At 56.1% G+C, this 19,100-nt stretch overlaps 1 protein-coding gene across 1 annotated transcript in view; it reads right to left on the bottom strand.

Moving 5' to 3' along the window:
• LOC129134284 (uncharacterized) overlaps nt 1-19,100 on the bottom strand; it is a 77,780-nt gene that overhangs the window by 57,197 nt on the left and 1,483 nt on the right. Inside the window, exons 3-7 of the mRNA XM_077193231.1 lie at nt 16,658-16,690; nt 11,917-12,079; nt 11,042-11,406; nt 7,842-8,029; nt 4,207-4,266 (exon numbers count right to left, since the gene is read on the bottom strand). Of these exons, the coding sequence (XP_077049346.1) occupies nt 4,207-4,266; nt 7,842-8,029; nt 11,042-11,406; nt 11,917-12,079; nt 16,658-16,690 (809 nt within the window). The remainder of the gene's footprint in view (nt 1-4,206; nt 4,267-7,841; nt 8,030-11,041; nt 11,407-11,916; nt 12,080-16,657; nt 16,691-19,100) is intronic.

Below are 19,100 nucleotides of genomic sequence, written 5' to 3'. Positions count from 1 at the left end.
TTGGGATGTTCCCTGAATTTTTGGGGATTTTTCCTCAAATTTTTGGGGTTTTTTCCTCAATTTTTGGGGATTTTCTCTGAATTTCTGGGGATTTTTCCTCAAATTTTTGGGGATTTTTCCTCAAATTTTTGGGGCATTTTCCTCCAATTTTGGGATCTTTATTTTTCCTCCTTCCAGTTTTTGGGGTTTCCTCCAATTTTGGGATTTTTCCCTGAAATTTTGGGGATTTTTTCCTTAAATTTTGGGGATTTTTTCCCTCAAACTTTTGGGATTTTTCCCTGAAATTTTGGGGATTTTTCCCTGAAATTTTGGGGTTTTTCCCTCAAATTTTTGGGATTTTTCCCTGAAATTCTGGGGATTTTTTCCCTCAAATTTTTGGAGATTTTTCCCTGAAATTTTTGGGGTTTTTCCCTCAAATTTTGGGGATTTTTTCCCTCAAACTTTTGGGATTTTTCCCTGAAATTTTGGGGATTTTTCCCTGAAATTTTGGGAATTTTTCCTCAAATTTTTGGGATTTTTTCCCTCAAATTTTGGGGATTTTTTCCCTGAAATTTTGGGGATTTTTCCCCTGAAATTTTGGGGTTTTTCCCTCAAATTTTTGGGATTTTTCCCTGAAATTTTGGGGATTTTTCCCTCAAATTTTGGGGAATTTTTTCTCAAATTTTTGGGGATTTTTTCCCTCAAATTTTTGGGGATTTTTTCCCTCAATTTTTGGGGATTTTTCCCTGAAATTTCGGGGCATTTCCCTCAATTTTGGGATCTTTTTTTTTCCGTTCATGTTTTGGGTTTTCCTCCAATTTTGGGGATTTTTTCCCTCAAATTTTTGGGATTTTCCCCTCAAATTTTTGGAGATTTTTTCCTCAAATTTTTGGGGATTTTTCCTCAAATTTTGGGGATCTTTTCCTCAAATTTTTGGGATTTTTTTCCTCAAATTTTGGGGATTTTTTCCCTCAAATTTTTGTAGATTTTTCCTCAAATTTTTGGGATTTTTCCCTCAAATTTTGGGGATTTTTCCCCTCAAACTTTTGGGATTTTTCCCTGAAATTTTAAGGATTTTTCCCCTGAAATTTTGGGGGTTTTCCCTCAAATTTTTGGGATTTTTCCCTGAAATTTTGGGATTTTTCCCTCAATTTTTGGGGATTTTTCCCTCAAAATTTTGGGGATTTTTTCCTCAAATTTTTGGGGATTTTTTCCTCAAATTTTAGGGATTTTTCCCTCAAATTTTTGGGGATTTTCCCTGAAATTTTTGCGATTTTTCCTGAAATTTTTGGGAATTTTTCCTCAAATTTTTGGGAATTTTTCCTCAAATTTTTGGGAATTTTTCCTCAAATTTTTGGCGTTTCTCTCCCTAAGTTTTGGGTTTGCCCCCAAATTTTTGGGTTTTCCTCCAATTTTGGGATTTTCCCTCCAGTTTTGGGATTTTCCCTCCAATTTTGGGGATTTTTCCCTCAGTTTTGGGGATTTTTCCTCACATTTTTGGCGTTTTCCCCTCAATTTTGGGTGGATTTCCCTCCAATTTTGGGATTTTTCCCCTCAACTTTTGGGGTTCCTCCCAAATTTTTGGGGTTCCCCTCTCTCAGTTTTGAGTTTTCCCCCAAATTTTGCCATTTTCCCAAATTTTTGGGGATTTTCCCCCAAATTTTTGATGATTTTCCCCCAAAATTTTGTGGTTTTTTCCCCCAAATTTTTGTGTTTTTTCCCCAAATTTTTGGGGTCCCCATTTCCCTCCCCCTCCCAAATTTTGGGGTCTCCCCCACCCCAAATAAAGCAGGAAAAAGGACGGGGAGGGGTCTCAGAGTTTTTATTTTGGGGAATTTTGGGAAATTTTGGGGAATTTTGGGAGGGTCCCACCCCCATTTTTGGGGTCCCATCTCCATTTTTGGGGTCATTTTTGGGGCTTTATCTCCATTTTTGGGGTTCCTATCCCCATTTTTGGGGTCCCAGGTCTCAAATTTGGGGTCCCATCCCCATTTTTGGGGTCCCCCCCTATTTGGGACACTCCAAATCTGGTTTTAACCCCAAAACCCAGTCCAGACTCTCCAAATTTGGGGTTTTCACCCTAAAGTCAAGACCATGACCCCAAATTTTGGCATTTTCACCCCAAAGTTGGGCTCGGGACCCCAAATTCTGCCCTTTTCACCCCAAAACCCATACCACACCCCCAAAATCCGGGGTTTTCACCCCATAACCCAAACCAGACCCCGAAATTTTGCCGTTTTCACCCCAAATTTCGGCATTTCCACCCCAAAGTTGGACCCGGGACCCCAAAATCCGAGTTTTCACCCCAAAGTCGCGCCCGGGACACCAAATTTCGCCCTTTTCACCCCAAAGTCGTGCCCATGACCCCAAATTCCGCCCTTTTCACCCAAAATTTTGCCCTTTTCACCCCAAAACCCAAACCAGAACCACAAATTCCGCCCTTTTAACCCCAAATTCCGCCATTTTCACCCCAAATTCCGCCATTTTCACCCCAAAATCCGCCCTTTTCACCCCAAAACCCAAACCAGACCCCCAAAATCCAAGGTTTTCACCCCAAAGTTGTGCCCATGACCCCAAATTTCGCCTTTTTCACCCAAATTCCACCCTTTTCACCCCAAATTTCACCATTTTCACCCCAAATTTTGCCCTTTTCACCTCAAACCCCAAACCAGACCCCAAATTTCGCCATTTTCACCCCAAATTTCGCCATTTTCACCCCAAATTTTGCTCTTTTCACCCAAATTCCACCCTTTTCACCCCAAAACCCGGAGCAGACCCCAAATTTCTCCCTTTTCACCCCAAATTCCGCCATTTTCACCCCAAAATCCGCCCTTTTCACCCCAAAACCCAAACCAGACCCCCAAAATCCAAGGTTTTCACCCCAAAGTTGTGCCCATGACCCCAAATTTCGCCTTTTTCACCCAAATTCCACCCTTTTCACCCCAAATTTCACCATTTTCACCCCAAATTTTGCCCTTTTCACCTCAAACCCCAAACCAGACCCCAAATTTCGCCATTTTCACCCCAAATTTCGCCATTTTCACCCCAAATTTTGCTCTTTTCACCCAAATTCCACCCTTTTCACCCCAAAACCCGGAGCAGACCCCAAATTTCTCCCTTTTCACCCCAAGTTCCGCCATTTTCACCCCAAAATCCGCCCTTTTCACCCCAAATTTTGCCGGTTCCACCCCAAATTTTGCCGGTTCCACCCCAAATTCTGCCCATTTCACCCCAAATTTCACCATTTTCACCTCAAATTCTGCCCATTTCACCCCAAATTTCACCATTTTCACCTCAAATTCTGCCCTTTTCACCCCAAATTTCGCCCTTTTCACCCCAAACCCCAAACCAGACCCCAAAATCCGCCCTTTTCACCCAAATTTCACCCATTTCACCCCAAATTCCGCCCTTTCCACCCCAAATCCCGCCCATTTCACCCCAAAACCCGGAGCAGACCCCTAATTTCGCCCTTTTCACCCCAAATCCCGCCCTTTTCACTCCAAAACCCAGAGCAGACCCCAAATCCCTCCCTTTCCACCCAAATTTCGCCCTTTTCACCCCAAATTCTGCCATTTCCACCCCAAATTTCGCCCTTTTCACCCCAAAATCCGCCATTTTCACCCCAAATTTCACCATTTTCACCTCAAATTCTGCCCTTTTCACCCCAAATTTCGCCCTTTTCACCCCAAACCCCAAACCAGACCCCAAAATCCGCCCTTTTCACCCCAATCCCGCCCTTTTAACCCCAAGTTTCGCCCTTTTCACCCAAATTTCGCTGTTTTCACCCCAAAACCCAAACCAGACCCCAAATTTCGCTGTTTTCACCCCAAACCCCAAACCAGACCCCAAATTCCGCCCTTTTCACCCCAAATTTTGCCCAAATTTCTCCCATTTCACCCCAAAACCCGCAGCAGGGCCGCCCCCATCGCCACCAGCACCACCCCAGGCGCCGCCCCCGGCGCCGCCCCCCGCGTCCCCAGCCGGGCCCGGGGCCAGCGGCCGAGGCCACCCCGGGGGGACGTCCCCGAGCCCGCAGGGACCCGCGGGCGGCTCCGCGCTGCCCTTGGGGACATTGGGGACATCCTTGGGGACATCCTTGGGGACATCGTTGGGGACATGGCGCGGGGCCAGCTCGGGGACGAGGGACAGGATCCAGGAGAGGTGAGGGGACACCCCCGTGTAGACGCCCGGGCGCCCGGGGACCCCGCAGGCGTCGCCCCAACTCACCACCCCCGCCAGGTGCCAGGTGCCACCGAGGCGACAGCTGAGGGGACCGCCGGAGTCACCCTGGGGACATTGAGGGGACATTGAGGGGACACTGACAGCTGAGGGGACCCCCGGAGTCACCCTGGGAATAGAGGGGACATTGGGGACACTCAGGGGACATTGGGGACATTGAGGGGACATTGGGGACATTGGGGACATTGGGGATACAGGGACCCCGCCAGGTGCCAGGTGCCAGCCAGGCGACAGCTGAGGGGACCGCCGGAGTCACCCTGGGGACAGAGGGGACATTGAGGGGACATTGGGGGGATTTGGGACATTGGGGGATTGGGGACATTGGGGACATGGGGACCCTGCCAGGTGCCAGCCAGGCGACAGCTGAGGGGACCGCCGGAGTCACCCTGGGGACATTGAGGGGACATTGGGGACATTGAGGGGACACTGACAGCTGAGGGGACCCCCGGAGTCACCCTGGGGACATTGAGGGGACATTGAGGGGACACTGACAGCTGAGGGGACCGCCCGAGTCACCCTGGGGACATTGAGGGGACAGTGGGGACATTGGGGACATGGGGACTCTGACAGGTGCCAGGTGCCAGCCAGGCGACAGCTGAGGGGACCCCCGGAGTCACCCTGGGGACAGAGGGGACATTGGGGACATTGGGGGGATTTGGGACATTGGGGACATGGGGACCCTGCCAGGTGCCAGCCAGGCAACAGCTGAGGGGACATTGGGGACTCTGACAGCTGAGGGGACCCCCGGAGTCACCTTGGGGACATTGAGGGGACATTGAGGGGACTCTGACAGGTGAGGGGACCGCCGGAGTCACCCTGGGGACATTGAGGGGACATTGGGGACATTGGGGACACTGACAGCTGAGGGGACCGCCGGAGTCACCCTGGGGACAGAGGGGACACTCAGGGGACATTGGGGACATTGGGGACATTGGGGGGATTGGGGACATTGGGGACATTGAGGGGACAGTGGGGACTCTTGACAGCTGAGGGGACCGCCGGAGTCACCCTGGGGACAGAGGGGACAGTGGGGACATTGAGGGGACATTGAGACACTGACAGCTGAGGGGACCGCCGGAGTCACCCTGGGGACAGAGGGGACACTCAGGGGACATGGGGACACTGACAGCTGAGGGGACCCCCGGAGTCACCCTGGGGACAGAGGGGACAGAGGGGACATTGAGGGGACATTGGGGACATTGGGACTCTGACAGCTGAGGGGACCGCCGGAGTCATCCTGGGGACAGAGGGGACATTGAGGGGACATTGGGGGGATATTGGGGACATGGGGACACTGACAGCTGAGGGGACCGCCGGAGTCACCCTGGGGACAGAGGGGACATTGGGGACATTGAGGGGACATTGGGGACATTGAGGGGACACTGACAGCTGAGGGGACCGCCGGAGTCACCCTGGGGACAGAGGGGACACTCAGGGGACAGTGGGGACATTGGGGACATTGGGGACATTGAGGGGTTTGGGGGGATTGGGGACATTGGGGACATTGGGGACATGGGGACTCTGACAGCTGAGGGGACCGCCGGAGTCACCCTGGGGACATTGAGGGGACATTGGGGACATTGAGGGGACATTGGGGATACAGGGACCCCGCCAGGTGCCAGGTGCCAGCCAGGCGACAGCTGAGGGGACCGCCCGAGTCACCCTGGGGACATTGAGGGGACAGTGGGGACATTGAGGGGACACTGACAGCTGAGGGGACTGCCGGAGTCACCCTGGGGACAGAGGGGACATTGGGGACATTGGGACTCTGACAGGTGAGGGGACCGCCGGAGTCACCCTGGGGACAGAGGGGACATTGAGGGGACACTGGGGGGATTTGGGACATTGGGGGATTGGGGACATTGGGGGGATTGGGGACATGGGGACCCTGCCAGGTGCCAGCGAGGCGACAGCTGAGGGGACCGCCGGAGTCACCCTGGGGACAGAGGGGACATTGAGGGGACATTGAGGGGACACTGACAGGTGAGGGGACCGCCGGAGTCACCCTGGGGACAGAGGGGACATTGAGGGGACATTGAGGGGACACTGACAGGTGAGGGGACCGCCGGAGTCACCCTGGGGACAGAGGGGACATTGAGGGGACATTGGGGACCCTGCCAGGTGCCAGCCAGGTGACAGGTGAGGGGACCGCCGGAGTCACCCTGGGGACAGAGGGGACACTCTGGGGACATTGGGGACATTGGGGACATGGGGACATTGAGAGGGGTTTGGGGGGATTGGGGACATTGGGGGGATTGGGGACATTGGGGGGATTGGGGACATGGGGACCCCGCCAGGTGCCAGGTGCCACCGAGGCGACAGCTGAGGGGACCGCCGGAGTCACCCTGGGGACAGAGGGGACATTGGGGACATTGGGGACACTGACAGGTGAGGGGACGGCCGGAGTCACCCTGGGGATAGAGGGGACATTGGGGACAGTGGGGACACTCGGGACACTGGGGACATTGAAGGGATTGGGGACATTGAGGGGACACTGGGGGTAATGGGGACATTGAGGGGACACTGAGGGGATTGGGGACACTGGGGACACTGAGGGGATTGGGGACATTGAGGACATTGGGGACATTGAGGACACTGAAGTGATCCTGGGGATTTGGGGACACTGAGGGGACATTGGGGATTTGGAGACATTGGGGACATTGATTGGGGACACGGTGACAGAGGGAGGTGACAGTGCCACAGGGAGGCACCGGGGGGAGGTGACACGGGCACAGGGGAGGGGACAGCGGCACAGGGGAGGGGACAGCGGTGACACCGACACAAGGGAGGTGACAGCGGCACAGGGGAGGGGACAGCGTGACACCGACACAGGGGAGGGCACAGGGGGAGGTGACACCGACACAGGGGGAGGTGACACCAGCACAGGGGAGGGGACAGCGGTGACACCGACACAGGGGGAGAGGACAGGGGGAGGTGACACCGACACAGGGGAGGTGACAGCGGTGACACCGACACAAGGGGAGGGCACAGGGGAGGGCACAGGGGAGGTGACACCGACACAGGAGGAGGTGACAGCGGCACAGGGGAGGGGACAGTGGTGACACGGACACAAGGAAGGCACAGGGGGAGGTGACACCGACACAGGGGAGGGTACAGCGGTGACACCGACACAGGAGGAGGGGACAGCGGCACAGGGGAGGTGACACCGGCACAGGGGAGGTGACACCGGCACAGGGGAGGGGACAGAGGGAGGTGACACCGACACAAGGGAGGGGACAGCGGTGACACCGACACAAGGGAGGGGACAGAGGGAGGTGACACCGACACAGGGGGAGGGCACAGGGGAGGTGACAGCGACACAGGGGAGGGGACAGCGGCACAGGGGAGGGCACAGGGGAGGTGACAGCGACACAGGGGAGGGGACAGCAATGACGTCGGCAGAGGGGAGGGCACAGGGGGAGGTGACACCGACACAGGGGAGGGCACAGCGGCACAGGGGAGGTGACAGCGACACACAGGGGAGGGCACAGCGGCACAGGGGAGGTGACACCGACACAGGGGAGGGGACACCGACACAGGGGAGGGGACACCGACACACAGGGGGAGGTGACACCGACACAGGGGAGGGGACAGCGACACGCGGGAGGTGCCCGAGGTCGCACCTGGCAGGCGTCGCGCTGTCCCTGCGGGAGGCCGGCACAGATGGTGTCCCCCGCGGGTGTCCCCAGCCCGTCCCCCGGCGCTGTCGCTGTCGCTGTCGCTGTCCCCAGGGCGTAGAGGCAGCGGCAGTGGCGCTGGCTCAGCAGGGGCACCTCCAGCTGCTGCAGCGTCTTGGGGGGTGGCAGTGGCACTGCGGGGACAGCGCGGGGACAGCGGCGTCACCGAGCCGGGCCTGAGGTCACCTCAGTGTCACCGAGCTGGGCCTGAGGTCACCCTGATGTCACCAACCCTGTCCTGAGGTCACTGTGGTGTCCCCAACACTGTCCTGGTCACTGAGGTGTCCCCAACCCCGTCCTGGTCACCTCAGTGTCACCGAGCCGGGCCTGAGGTCACTGAGGTGTCCCCAACCCCGTCCTGGTCACCTCAGTGTCACCGAGCCTGGCCTGAGGTCACAGCGGCATCACCGAGCCGGGCCTGAGGTCACTGAGGTGTCACCAACACTGTCCCTGCAGTCACTGCGGGGTCACCGGGCCTGGCCTGAGGTCACCTCAATGTCCCCAACCCTGTCCTGGTCACCTCAGTGTCACTGAGCCGGGCCTGAGGTCACCACGGGGTCACCGAGCCGGGCCTGAGGTCACCCTGATGTCCCCAAACTCATCCTGGTCTCCTCAGTGTCCCCAACACTGTCCCTGTGGTAACTGCGGGGTCACCAACCCCGTCCTGGTCACCTCAGTGTCACTGAGCCGGGCCTGAGGTCACTGTGATGTCCCCAAACTCATCCTGGTCATCTCAGTGTCCCCAACCCTGGCCTGTGGTCACTGCGGGGTCACCGAGCCGGGCCTGGTCACTGCAGGGTCACCCAAGTGTCCCCAACCATGTCCTGTGGTCATCACAGTGTCCCCAACCCTGTCCTGGTCACCTCAGTGTCACCAACCATGTCCCTGTGGTCACTGCAGTGTCCCCAACCCCGTCCTGGTCACCTCAGTGTCACCAACCTTGGCCTAAGGTCACTGCAGGGTCACCGAGCCGGGCCTGAGGTCACTGTGATGTCCCCAACCCCATCCTGGTCACCTCAGTGTCACCAAGCCTGGCCTGAGGTCACCCTGGTGTCCCCAAACTCATCCTCGTCACCTCAGTGTCACCAACACTGTCCTGGTCACCCTCCAGTGATGTCCCCATGTCCCCAGTGATGTCCCCCGTGATGTCCCCATGTCCCCAATCCCCCCAGTGTCCCCAGTGCCACCCACCGGCTGTCTGGACGTGTCCCCAGTGATGTCCCCAATGTCCCCAATGATGTCCCCAGTGATGTCCCCAATGGTGTCCCCGGTGCCACCCACCGGCCGTCCGGACGTGTCCCCAATGATGTCCCCAATGATGTCCCCAATGATGTCCCCAATCCCCTCAATGTCCCCAATGATGTCCCCGGTGCCACCCACCGGCCGTCCGGACGTGTCCCCATTGATGTCCCCAATGTCCCCAATGATGTCCCCTCAATGTCCCCAGTGATGTCCCCAATGCCACCCACCGGCCGTCCGGACGTGTCCCCAATGATGTCCCCATGTCCCCATTGATGTCCCCAGTGATGTCCCCAATGATGTCCCCAATGATGTCCCCAATCCCCTCAATGTCCCCATGTCCCCGGTGCCACCCACCGGCCGTCCGGACGTGTCCCCAATGATGTCCCCAGTGATGTCCCCAATGGTGTCCCCGGTGCCACCCACCGGCCGTCTGGACATGTCCCCAATGATGTCCCCAATGATGTCCCCTCAATGTCCCCATGTCCCCGGTGCCACCCACCGGCCGTCTGGACATGTCCCCAATGATGTCCCCATGTCCCCAATGATGTCCCCACAATGTCCCCAATGATGTCCCCAGTGCCACCCACCGGCCGTCCGGACGTGTCCCCATTGATGTCCCCAATGATGTCCCCAGTGATGTCCCCAATGATGTCCCCAATGTCCCCTCAATGTCCCCAATGGTGTCCCCAATGCCACCCACCGGCCGTCCGGACGTGTCCCCATTGATGTCCCCAATGATGTCCCCAGTGATGTCCCCATGTCCCCAATGATGTCCCCGGTGCCACCCACTGGCTGTCCGGACGTGTCCCAATAATGTCCCCATATCCCCAGTGATGTCCCCAATGATGTCCCTGGTGCCACCCACCGGCCGTCCGGACGTGTCCCCAATGATGTCCCCAGTGATGTCCCCAGTGATGTCCCCATTGATGTCCCAATGTCCCCAATGATGTCCCCGGTGCCACCCACCGGCCGTCCGGACGTGTCCCCATTGATGTCCCCAATGACGTCCCCAATGATGTCCCCATTGATGTCCCCATATCCCCAATAATGTCCCCATGTCCCCGGTGCCACCCACCGGCCGTCCGGACGTGTCCCCAATGATGTCCCCAATGATGTCCCCAGTGATGTCCCCAATGGTGTCCCCAATGGTGTCCCCAGTGCCACCCACCGGCCGTCCGGACGTGTCCCCAATGATGTCCCCATGTCCCCAATGATGTCCCCAATGATGTCCCCATGTCCCCAGTGCCACCCACCGGCCGTCCAGACGTGTCCCCAATGATGTCCCCAATGATGTCCCCATGATGTCCCCATGTCCCCAATGCCACCCACCGGCCATCCGGACGTGTCCCCAATGATGTCCCCAATGTCCTCTCAATGTCCCCAGTGCCACCCACCGGCCGTCCGGACGTGTCCCCAATGATGTCCCCTCAATGTCCCCAATGATGTCCCCATGTCCCCAATCCCCTCAATGTCCCCATTGATGTCCCCAATGATGTCCCCATGTCCCCGGTGCCACCCACCGGCCGTCCGGACGTGTCCCCATTGATGTCCCCAATGACGTCCCCAGTGATGTCCCCAATGATGTCCCCATGTCCCCAGTGCCACCCACCGGCCGTCCGGACGTGTCCCCAGTGATGTCCCCATTGATGTCCCCATGTCCCCAATGATGTCCCCAATGATGTCCCCTCAATGTCCCCATGTCCCCGGTGTCACCCACCGGCCGTCCGGACGTGTCCCCAGTGATGTCCCCAATGATGTCCCCAATGATGTCCCCAATGATGTCCCCAATGGTGTCCCCGGTGCCACCCACCGGCCGTCCGGACGTGTCCCCATTGATGTCCCCAATGTCCCCTCAATGTCCCCAATGTCCCCAATGATGTCCCCATGTCCCCAGTGCCACCCACCGGCCGTCCGGACGTGTCCCCATCCGGTGACGGTGCAGTTCATGCCGGGGTCAAAGGTCACGCCGCCGGCGGGGAGGCACACGGGCCGTACCAAGCGCGAGGGGCTGGCGGGGGGGTCCAGCCGGGCCAGCGCCAGGTCCCCCGCGATGTCGTCACCGCCCGTGACGTCGTCGCCGCCGATGACGTCACCGCCCTGCCGCCGTTTCCTTTTCCTCCTCTTCCGCCGCTGGGGGTCGCTGTCGCGATAGTCGCGATAGGCCGGGTGGCGCGCGACCCAGGCCACGGCCCTGACCTGAGCGTCGGCGGGGGGGGACAGGAGCTGCAGCGCCCCCAGCGTCACGCGGTACTCGGGGAGGGGATTCTCCCTAGGGAGGGGAATTGGGGTCAGGAATGGGGATTTTGGGGTTTTGGGGTCAGAAATGGGGATTTTGGGGCAGGAATTGGGGTTTTTGGGGCAGGAATTGGGGATTTTGGGGCAGGAATTGGGGTTTTTGGGGCAGGAATTGGGGATTTTGGGGGCAGGAATTGGGGATTTTGGGGCAGGAATTGGGGATTTTGGGGGTTTGGGGGGAACGCGGTATTCGGGGAGGGGATTCTCCCTAGGGAAGGGGAATGGGGTCAGGAATTGGGGATTTTGGGGGTTTTGGGGTAAATCCCAGGGATTTTTGTGTCTATTTTTGGTTAAATCCCAGGGTATTTCTGGCTCTATTTTGGGGTAAATCTCAGGGGATTTTTGGGGTAAATCCCGGGCTATTTCAGGCTGTATTTCAGAGTCAATCCCAGGGGATTTCAGGCTCAGTTTTGGGTCGAATCCCAGGGGATTTCAGGCTCACTTTTGGGTGGAATTCCCGTGGATTTTGGGCCCCGTTACTCACGGCGGGAAGCAGTGTGCGGCCGTCAGGACCCAGGCGGGGGCGATCAGGGCCCCGCCGCAGACGTGGCGCCCCCTGAAGGCCACGCTGACCGTCCAGGGCCACTGCCCCTCCTGCGCCCCCGCGCCCCCCACCACGCGCCGCAGCACCGGGGTCCCGCACGGCACTGCGGGGGTTAAACGGGGAGGGAAAGGAAACGGGGTCAGGGGATGGACCCCAGGCTCAATTCAGGGGATACCCCACCCCAAAAATGGGAACTGTTCAGTTAAAGGGAACCCCCCCCAAAATGGGAACTGTTCACTTAAAGGGAACCCCCCCCCAAAAATGGGAACTGTTCACTTAAAGGGAACCCCCCCCCCAAAAATGGGAACATCCCAAAAACGGGAACCCCCAAAATGGACCCCTCCTAAAAATGGGAACCCCACCCAGGACAGCCCCCAGGCCCAATTCAGGGGATACCCCCCCCAAAAATGGGAACCATTCCCTTAAAGGGAACCCCCCCCCAAAAATGGGAACTGTTCACTTAAAGGGAACCCCCCCCAAAAATGGGAACCATTCCCTTGAGGGACCTCCCCCGCAAAAAATGGGACCTTCCCAAAATATGGGACCCCCCCAAAATGGGACCCCTCCTAAAAACGGGAACCCCCATAATGGGACCCCTCCTAAAAATGGGAATCCCAAAAATGGGAACCATTCCCTTAAAGGGAACCCCCCCCAAAAATGGGAAACATTCCCTTAAAGGGAACCCCCCCTAAAAAAATGGGACCTTCCTAAAATATGGGACCCCTCCCAAAAATGGGAACCCCAAAAATGCCCCCCCCCCCCCGCAGACAATGAGACCCCCAAAATGGGAACCATTCCCTTAAAGGGAATCCCCCCCAAAAATGGGAACCCCAAAAATGGGACCCCTCTAAACAATGGTACCCCCAAAATGGGGCCCATTCCCTTAAAGGGAACCCCCCCAAAAATGGGAACCATTCCCTTAAAGGGAACCCCCCCAAAAATGGGAACCATTCCCTTAAAGGGAACCCCCCCCCAAAAAAATGGGACCATCCCAAAATATGGCACCCCCAAAATGGGACCCCTCCTAAAAATGGGACCATCCCAAAAACGGGAACCCCCCCCCTAGACAATGAGACCCCCAAAATGGGAACCATTCCCTTAAAGGGAACCCCCCCAAAAATGGGACCTTCCCAAAATATGGGACCCCCCCAAAATGGGACCATCCCAAAAATGGGAACCCCAAAATGGGACCCCTCCTAAAAATGGGAACCCCAAAAATGGAACCCCCCCCCTAGACAATGAGACCCCCAAAATGGGAACCATTCCCTTAAAGGGAAGCCCCCCCAAAAATGGGAACACCCCCCCAAAAATGGGACCTTCCCAAAATATGGGATCCCCAAAATGGGCCCCCCCCCCTAAAAAATGGGAACCATTCCCTTAAAGGGAACCCCCCCAAAAATGGGAACCGTTCCTTTAAAGGGAACCCCCCACAAAATAGGAACCTTCCCAAAATATGGGACCCCCCCAAAAAAAATGGGACCTTCCCAAAATATGGGACCCCCAAAAATGGGACCCCTCCTAAAAACGGGAACCCCCATAATGGGACCCCTCCTAAAAATGGGAACCCCAAAAATGGGAACCCCCCCTGGACAATGAGACCCCCAAAATGGGAACCATTCCCTTAAAGGGAACCCCCTCCCCAAAAATGGGAACCATTCCCTTAAAGGGAACCCCCTCTAAAAAAATGGGACCTTCCTAAAATATGGGACCCCTCCCAAAAATGGGAACCCCAAAAATGCCCCCCCCCCCCCCTGCAGACAATGAGACCCCCAAAATGGGAACCATTCCCTTAAAGGGAACCCCCCCAAAAATGGGAACCCCAAAAATAGGACCCTCCCCCTAGACAATGAGACCCCCAAAATGGGAACCATTCCCTTAAAGGGAAGCCCCCCCAAAAATGGGAACACCCCCCCAAAAATGGGACCTTCCCAAAATATGGGATCCCCAAAATGGGCCCCCCCCCCTAAAAAATGGGAACCATTCCCTTAAAGGGAACCCCCCCAAAAATGGGAACCGTTCCTTTAAAGGGAACCCCCCACAAAATAGGAACCTTCCCAAAATATGGGACCCCCCCAAAAAAAATGGGACCTTCCCAAAATATGGGACCCCCAAAAATGGGACCCCTCCTAAAAACGGGAACCCCCATAATGGGACCCCTCCTAAAAATGGGAACCCCAAAAATGGGAACCCCCCCTGGACAATGAGACCCCCAAAATGGGAACCATTCCCTTAAAGGGAACCCCCTCCCCAAAAATGGGAACCATTCCCTTAAAGGGAACCCCCTCTAAAAAAATGGGACCTTCCTAAAATATGGGACCCCTCCCAAAAATGGGAACCCCAAAAATGCCCCCCCCCCCCCCTGCAGACAATGAGACCCCCAAAATGGGAACCATTCCCTTAAAGGGAACCCCCCCAAAAATGGGAACCCCAAAAATAGGACCCTCCCCCTAGACAATGAGACCCCCAAAATGGGAACCATTCCCTTAAAGGGAAGCCCCCCCAAAAATGGGAACACCCCCCCAAAAATGGGACCTTCCCAAAATATGGGATCCCCAAAATGGGCCCCCCCCCCTAAAAAATGGGAACCATTCCCTTAAAGGGAACCCCCCCAAAAATGGGAACCGTTCCTTTAAAGGGAACCCCCCACAAAATAGGAACCTTCCCAAAATATGGGACCCCCCCAAAAAAAATGGGACCTTCCCAAAATATGGGACCCCCAAAAATGGGACCCCTCCTAAAAACGGGAACCCCCATAATGGGACCCCTCCTAAAAATGGGAACCCCAAAAATGGGAACCCCCCCTGGACAATGAGACCCCCAAAATGGGAACCATTCCCTTAAAGGGAACCCCCTCCCCAAAAATGGGAACCATTCCCTTAAAGGGAACCCCCTCTAAAAAAATGGGACCTTCCTAAAATATGGGACCCCTCCCAAAAATGGGAACCCCAAAAATGCCCCCCCCCCCCCCTGCAGACAATGAGACCCCCAAAATGGGAACCATTCCCTTAAAGGGAACCCCCCCAAAAATGGGAACCCCAAAAATAGGACCCTCCCCCTAGACAATGAGACCCCCAAAATGGGAACCAATCCCTTAAAGGGAACCCCCCCCCCCCCACACAAAAATGGGACCTTCCCAAAATATGGGACCCCCCCCCCCAAAAAAATGGGACCCGTCCCCTTAAGGGACTCCCCCCCAAAATGGGACCATCAGAAAAACAGGAACCCCAAAAATGGGAACCCCAAAAATAGGAGCCCCCCCCCCTAGACAATGATACCCCCAAAATGGGAACCATTCCCTTAAAGGGACCCCCCCCTAAAAATGGGAACCCCAAAAATGGGACCCCTCTAAACAATGGTACCCCCAAAATGGGAACCGTTCCTTTAAAGGGAACCCCCCAAAAATGGGAACCATTCCCTTAAAGGGACCCCCCCCCGCAAAAAATGGGACCTTCCCAAAATATGCGACCCCCCCCAAAAATGGGACCTGTCCCCTTAAGGGACTCCCCCCCCAAAATGGGACCATCCGAAAAACAGGAACCCCAAAAATGGGACCCCTCCTAAAAATGGGAACCCCAAAAATGGGACCCCCCCCCGCCCCAGACAATGATACCCCCAAAATGGGAACCATTCCCTTAAAGGGAACCCCCCCAAAAATGGGAACCATTCCCTTAAAGGGAACCCCCCCCAAAAAAATGGGACCTTCCCAAAATATGGGACCCCCAAAATGGGACCACTCCTAAAAATGGGAACCCCCATAATGGGACCCCTCCCAAAAATGGGAACCCTAAAAATGGGACTCCCCCCTAGACAATGAGACCCCCAAAATGGGAACCATTCCCTTAAAGGGAACCCCCCCCAAAAATGGGAACACCCCCCCAAAAATGGGACCATCCCAAAAACGGGAACCCCAAAAATGGAAACCCCCCCTAGACAATGAGACCCCCAAAATGGGAACCATTCCCTTAAAGGGAACCCCCCCCCAAAAATGGGACCCGTTCCTTTAAAGGGAACCCCCCACAAAATAGGAACCTTCCCAAAATATGGGACCCCCCCAAAAAAAATGGGACCTTCCCAAAATATGGGACCCCCAAAATGGGACCACTCCTAAAAATGGGAACCCCCATAATGGGACCCCTCCTAAAAATGGGAACCCCAAAAATGGGAACCCCCCTGGACAATGAGACCCCCAAAATGGGAACCATTCCCTTAAAGGGAAGCCCCCCCAAAAATGGGAACACCCCCCCAAAAATGGGACCTTCCCAAAATATGGGATCCCCAAAATGGGCCCCCCCCCCTAAAAAATGAGACCCCCAAAATGGGAACCATTCCCTTAAAGGGAACCCCCCCCAAAAAAATGGGACCATCCCAAAATATGGGACCCTCAAAATTGGACCCCTCCTAAAAATGGGAACCCCAAAAATGGGATCCCCCCCTAGACAATGAGACCCCCAAAATGGGACCCATTCCCTTAAAGGGAACCCCCCAAAAATGGGAACCATTCCCTTAAAGGGAACCCCCCCCAAAAAAATGGGACCTTCCCAAAATATGGGACCCCCAAAATGGGACCACTCCTAAAAATGGGAACCCCAAAAATGGGACCCTCCCTAAACAATGAGACCCCCAAAATGGGACCCCTCCCCTTATGGGACCCCAGAATTCGGGACCCCCTCCCCCCCCTCACCTGTGTCATCTTCTGCTGCCACCGCCCAGTGACCTGTGAGGGGGAGATGACGTCAGAGACCCTTTTTGGGGACACCCCATGAGGGTGATGACGTCATAACCCCCTCCATTTAGAGACCCCCCCCATGAGGGTGATGACGTCACAACCCCCCCATTTAGGGACACCCCCCCCCATGAGGGTCAGACCCCGATTTGGGGGCCCCTGTGAGGGTGATGACGTCATAACCCCCCCACATTTAGAGACACCCCTGTGAGGGTGATGACGTCATAACCCCCCCATTTCGAGACCCCTCCCCCAAATTAGGGTGATGACCTCAGCCCCCCCTTTTGGGGACACCCCCTGAGGGTCAGACCCCGATATGGGGGCCCCTGTGAGGGTGATGACGTCATAACCCCTCCCATTTAGGGACCACCCCATTCGGGTGATGACGTAATAACCCCCCCCATTTAAAGACCCCCCCCATGAGGGTGATGACGTCACAACCCCCCCCATTTAGGGACCCCCCCCTCATGAGGGTCAGACCCCGCCCCCCCCATTTGTGGACCCCTATGAGGGTGATGACGTCACAACCCCCCCATTTCGAGACCCCTCCCCCCCCATTATGGTGATGACCTCAGCCCCCCCCCCTTTTTTTTTGGGCTCCCCCCCCCCCACCCCGAGTGACCTGGCCGGACATCAGGGACACCCCAACATCCGGGATGGCATCGGGCATCCGGGGCCAAGCCGGAAAAACCGGCCCCAGGAATGTGTCCTGTGGGGCCAGGGAGGTGTGACCCCCCCCCTCCTCTCCGTGTGTGTGTGTGTGTGTCACCTGCCCGTGTCACCTGCCTGGGACACCTGTGTCCCCTGTGACCCCCCCCGTGTGTCCCCTGTGACCCCCCCTGTGTGTGTCACCTGCCCGTGTCACCTGCCTGGGACACCTGTGTCCCCTGTGACCCCCCCGTGTCACCTGCCTGGGACACCTGTGTCCCCTGTGACCCCCTGTGTGTCCCCTGTGACCCCCCCTGTGTGTCCTCTGTGACCCCCCCATGTGTCCCCTGTGACCCCCCATGTGTCCCCTGTGACCCCCCCTGTGTCCCCTGTGACCCCCCCATGTGTCCCCTCTGACCCCCCCATGTCCCCTCTGACCCCCCCTGTGTCCCCTCTGACCCCCCCCATGTGTCCCCTCTGACCCCCCGATATCCCCCCAAAAATCCTCCCAGACCCCTCCAAACTGCGACCTCGAAATCGTCCTTGTCCCCTCTCAAATCCTATGAGACGTCCCCAAAATTTTGTCCCTTCTGATCGAATCCATTCCCCAAATTTTTTGTGTCCCCTCAAAATGGCATTAGAACCCTCCAAACCCTTTCGAATTGCCCCAAAATCCTCTAGGAGACGCTGAAATCCCCTCAGAACTACCCCAAAAAAACCCTCAAATCCTCAAAAATTCTCCCCAAAAAACCCTTAGGAATCCCCCCCCAAAAAATCCTCGAATCTGCCCAAATCCTCCTCGGAGTCCCTGAAATCCCCTCATAACCCCCTCAAAACTCAGATTTCCCCCAAATCCCCTCAGATTTCCCCCAAATTCCCTCAGAACCCCTCAAACCCCCTCAAATCGCCCCAAAACCTCTTCAGAACTTCTCAGATCCCCTCAGATTTCCCCCAAATCCCCTCAGAACCTCTCAAATCCCCTCATATACCCCCAAAACCCCTCAAATCGCCCCAAAACCTCTTCAGAACCTCTCAAATCCCCTCAATTTGCCCCCAAACCCCCTCAAATCCCCCTCAAAACCTCCTCAGAACCTCTCAAACCCCTTCAGAACCCCCTAAAACCCCTGGAATCGCCCCAAAACCCCCTTAAATCCCTCCAAAACCCCTTAAATCCCTCCAAAACCCCTCAAATCCCCCCCAAAACATGCTCAGAATTCCCCAAAATCCCCTCAAAATCCCCTCAGACCCCTCCTAAATTCCCTCACGCTCCTCTCGGCCTCCCCCTCCTCGATTCTCCCTGCCCAAAATCCCCTCAGAAAATTCAAAATCCCGGCAGAAAACCCGAAAATCCTCTCAGATTATTTTCCCGCCTTTCTTGTCCTCTCAGAAAAACCCCAAATCCCCCCGGATTCTGCCCAAATCTCCTCAAGATTTTCTGACGCTCCTGTCCCTTCACGTTCTTTTCCCCCAAAAATTCTTTCGCGATTCCCCCCAAAAAATCCCCTCACGATCCTGCCCCAAAATCCCTTCGGATTCCCTTTAAATCCCCTCGCGGTTCACCTCAAAATCACCTCGAGTTTTTGCCCCGAATTCCCGCCCGATCCCCCCTCAAATTACTTCAAAATTCCCCCAAAATCTCCTCACGATCTCCCCCAAAACCCCTCAGATCGCCCTAAACCTCCTCAAATCTCCCAAAATCCCCTCAGAACACCCGCAAAATCCCCTGAGATCCCCCAAAATCTCCTCAGGTTTC

The sequence above is a fragment of the Agelaius phoeniceus genome, chromosome 37, assembly GCF_051311805.1.
Source record: "Agelaius phoeniceus isolate bAgePho1 chromosome 37, bAgePho1.hap1, whole genome shotgun sequence".
Classification (NCBI taxonomy): domain Eukaryota; kingdom Metazoa; phylum Chordata; class Aves; order Passeriformes; family Icteridae; genus Agelaius; species Agelaius phoeniceus.
Note: the sequence above shows the minus strand (reverse complement) of the source record. Positions and strands in the feature narration are given on the sequence as shown.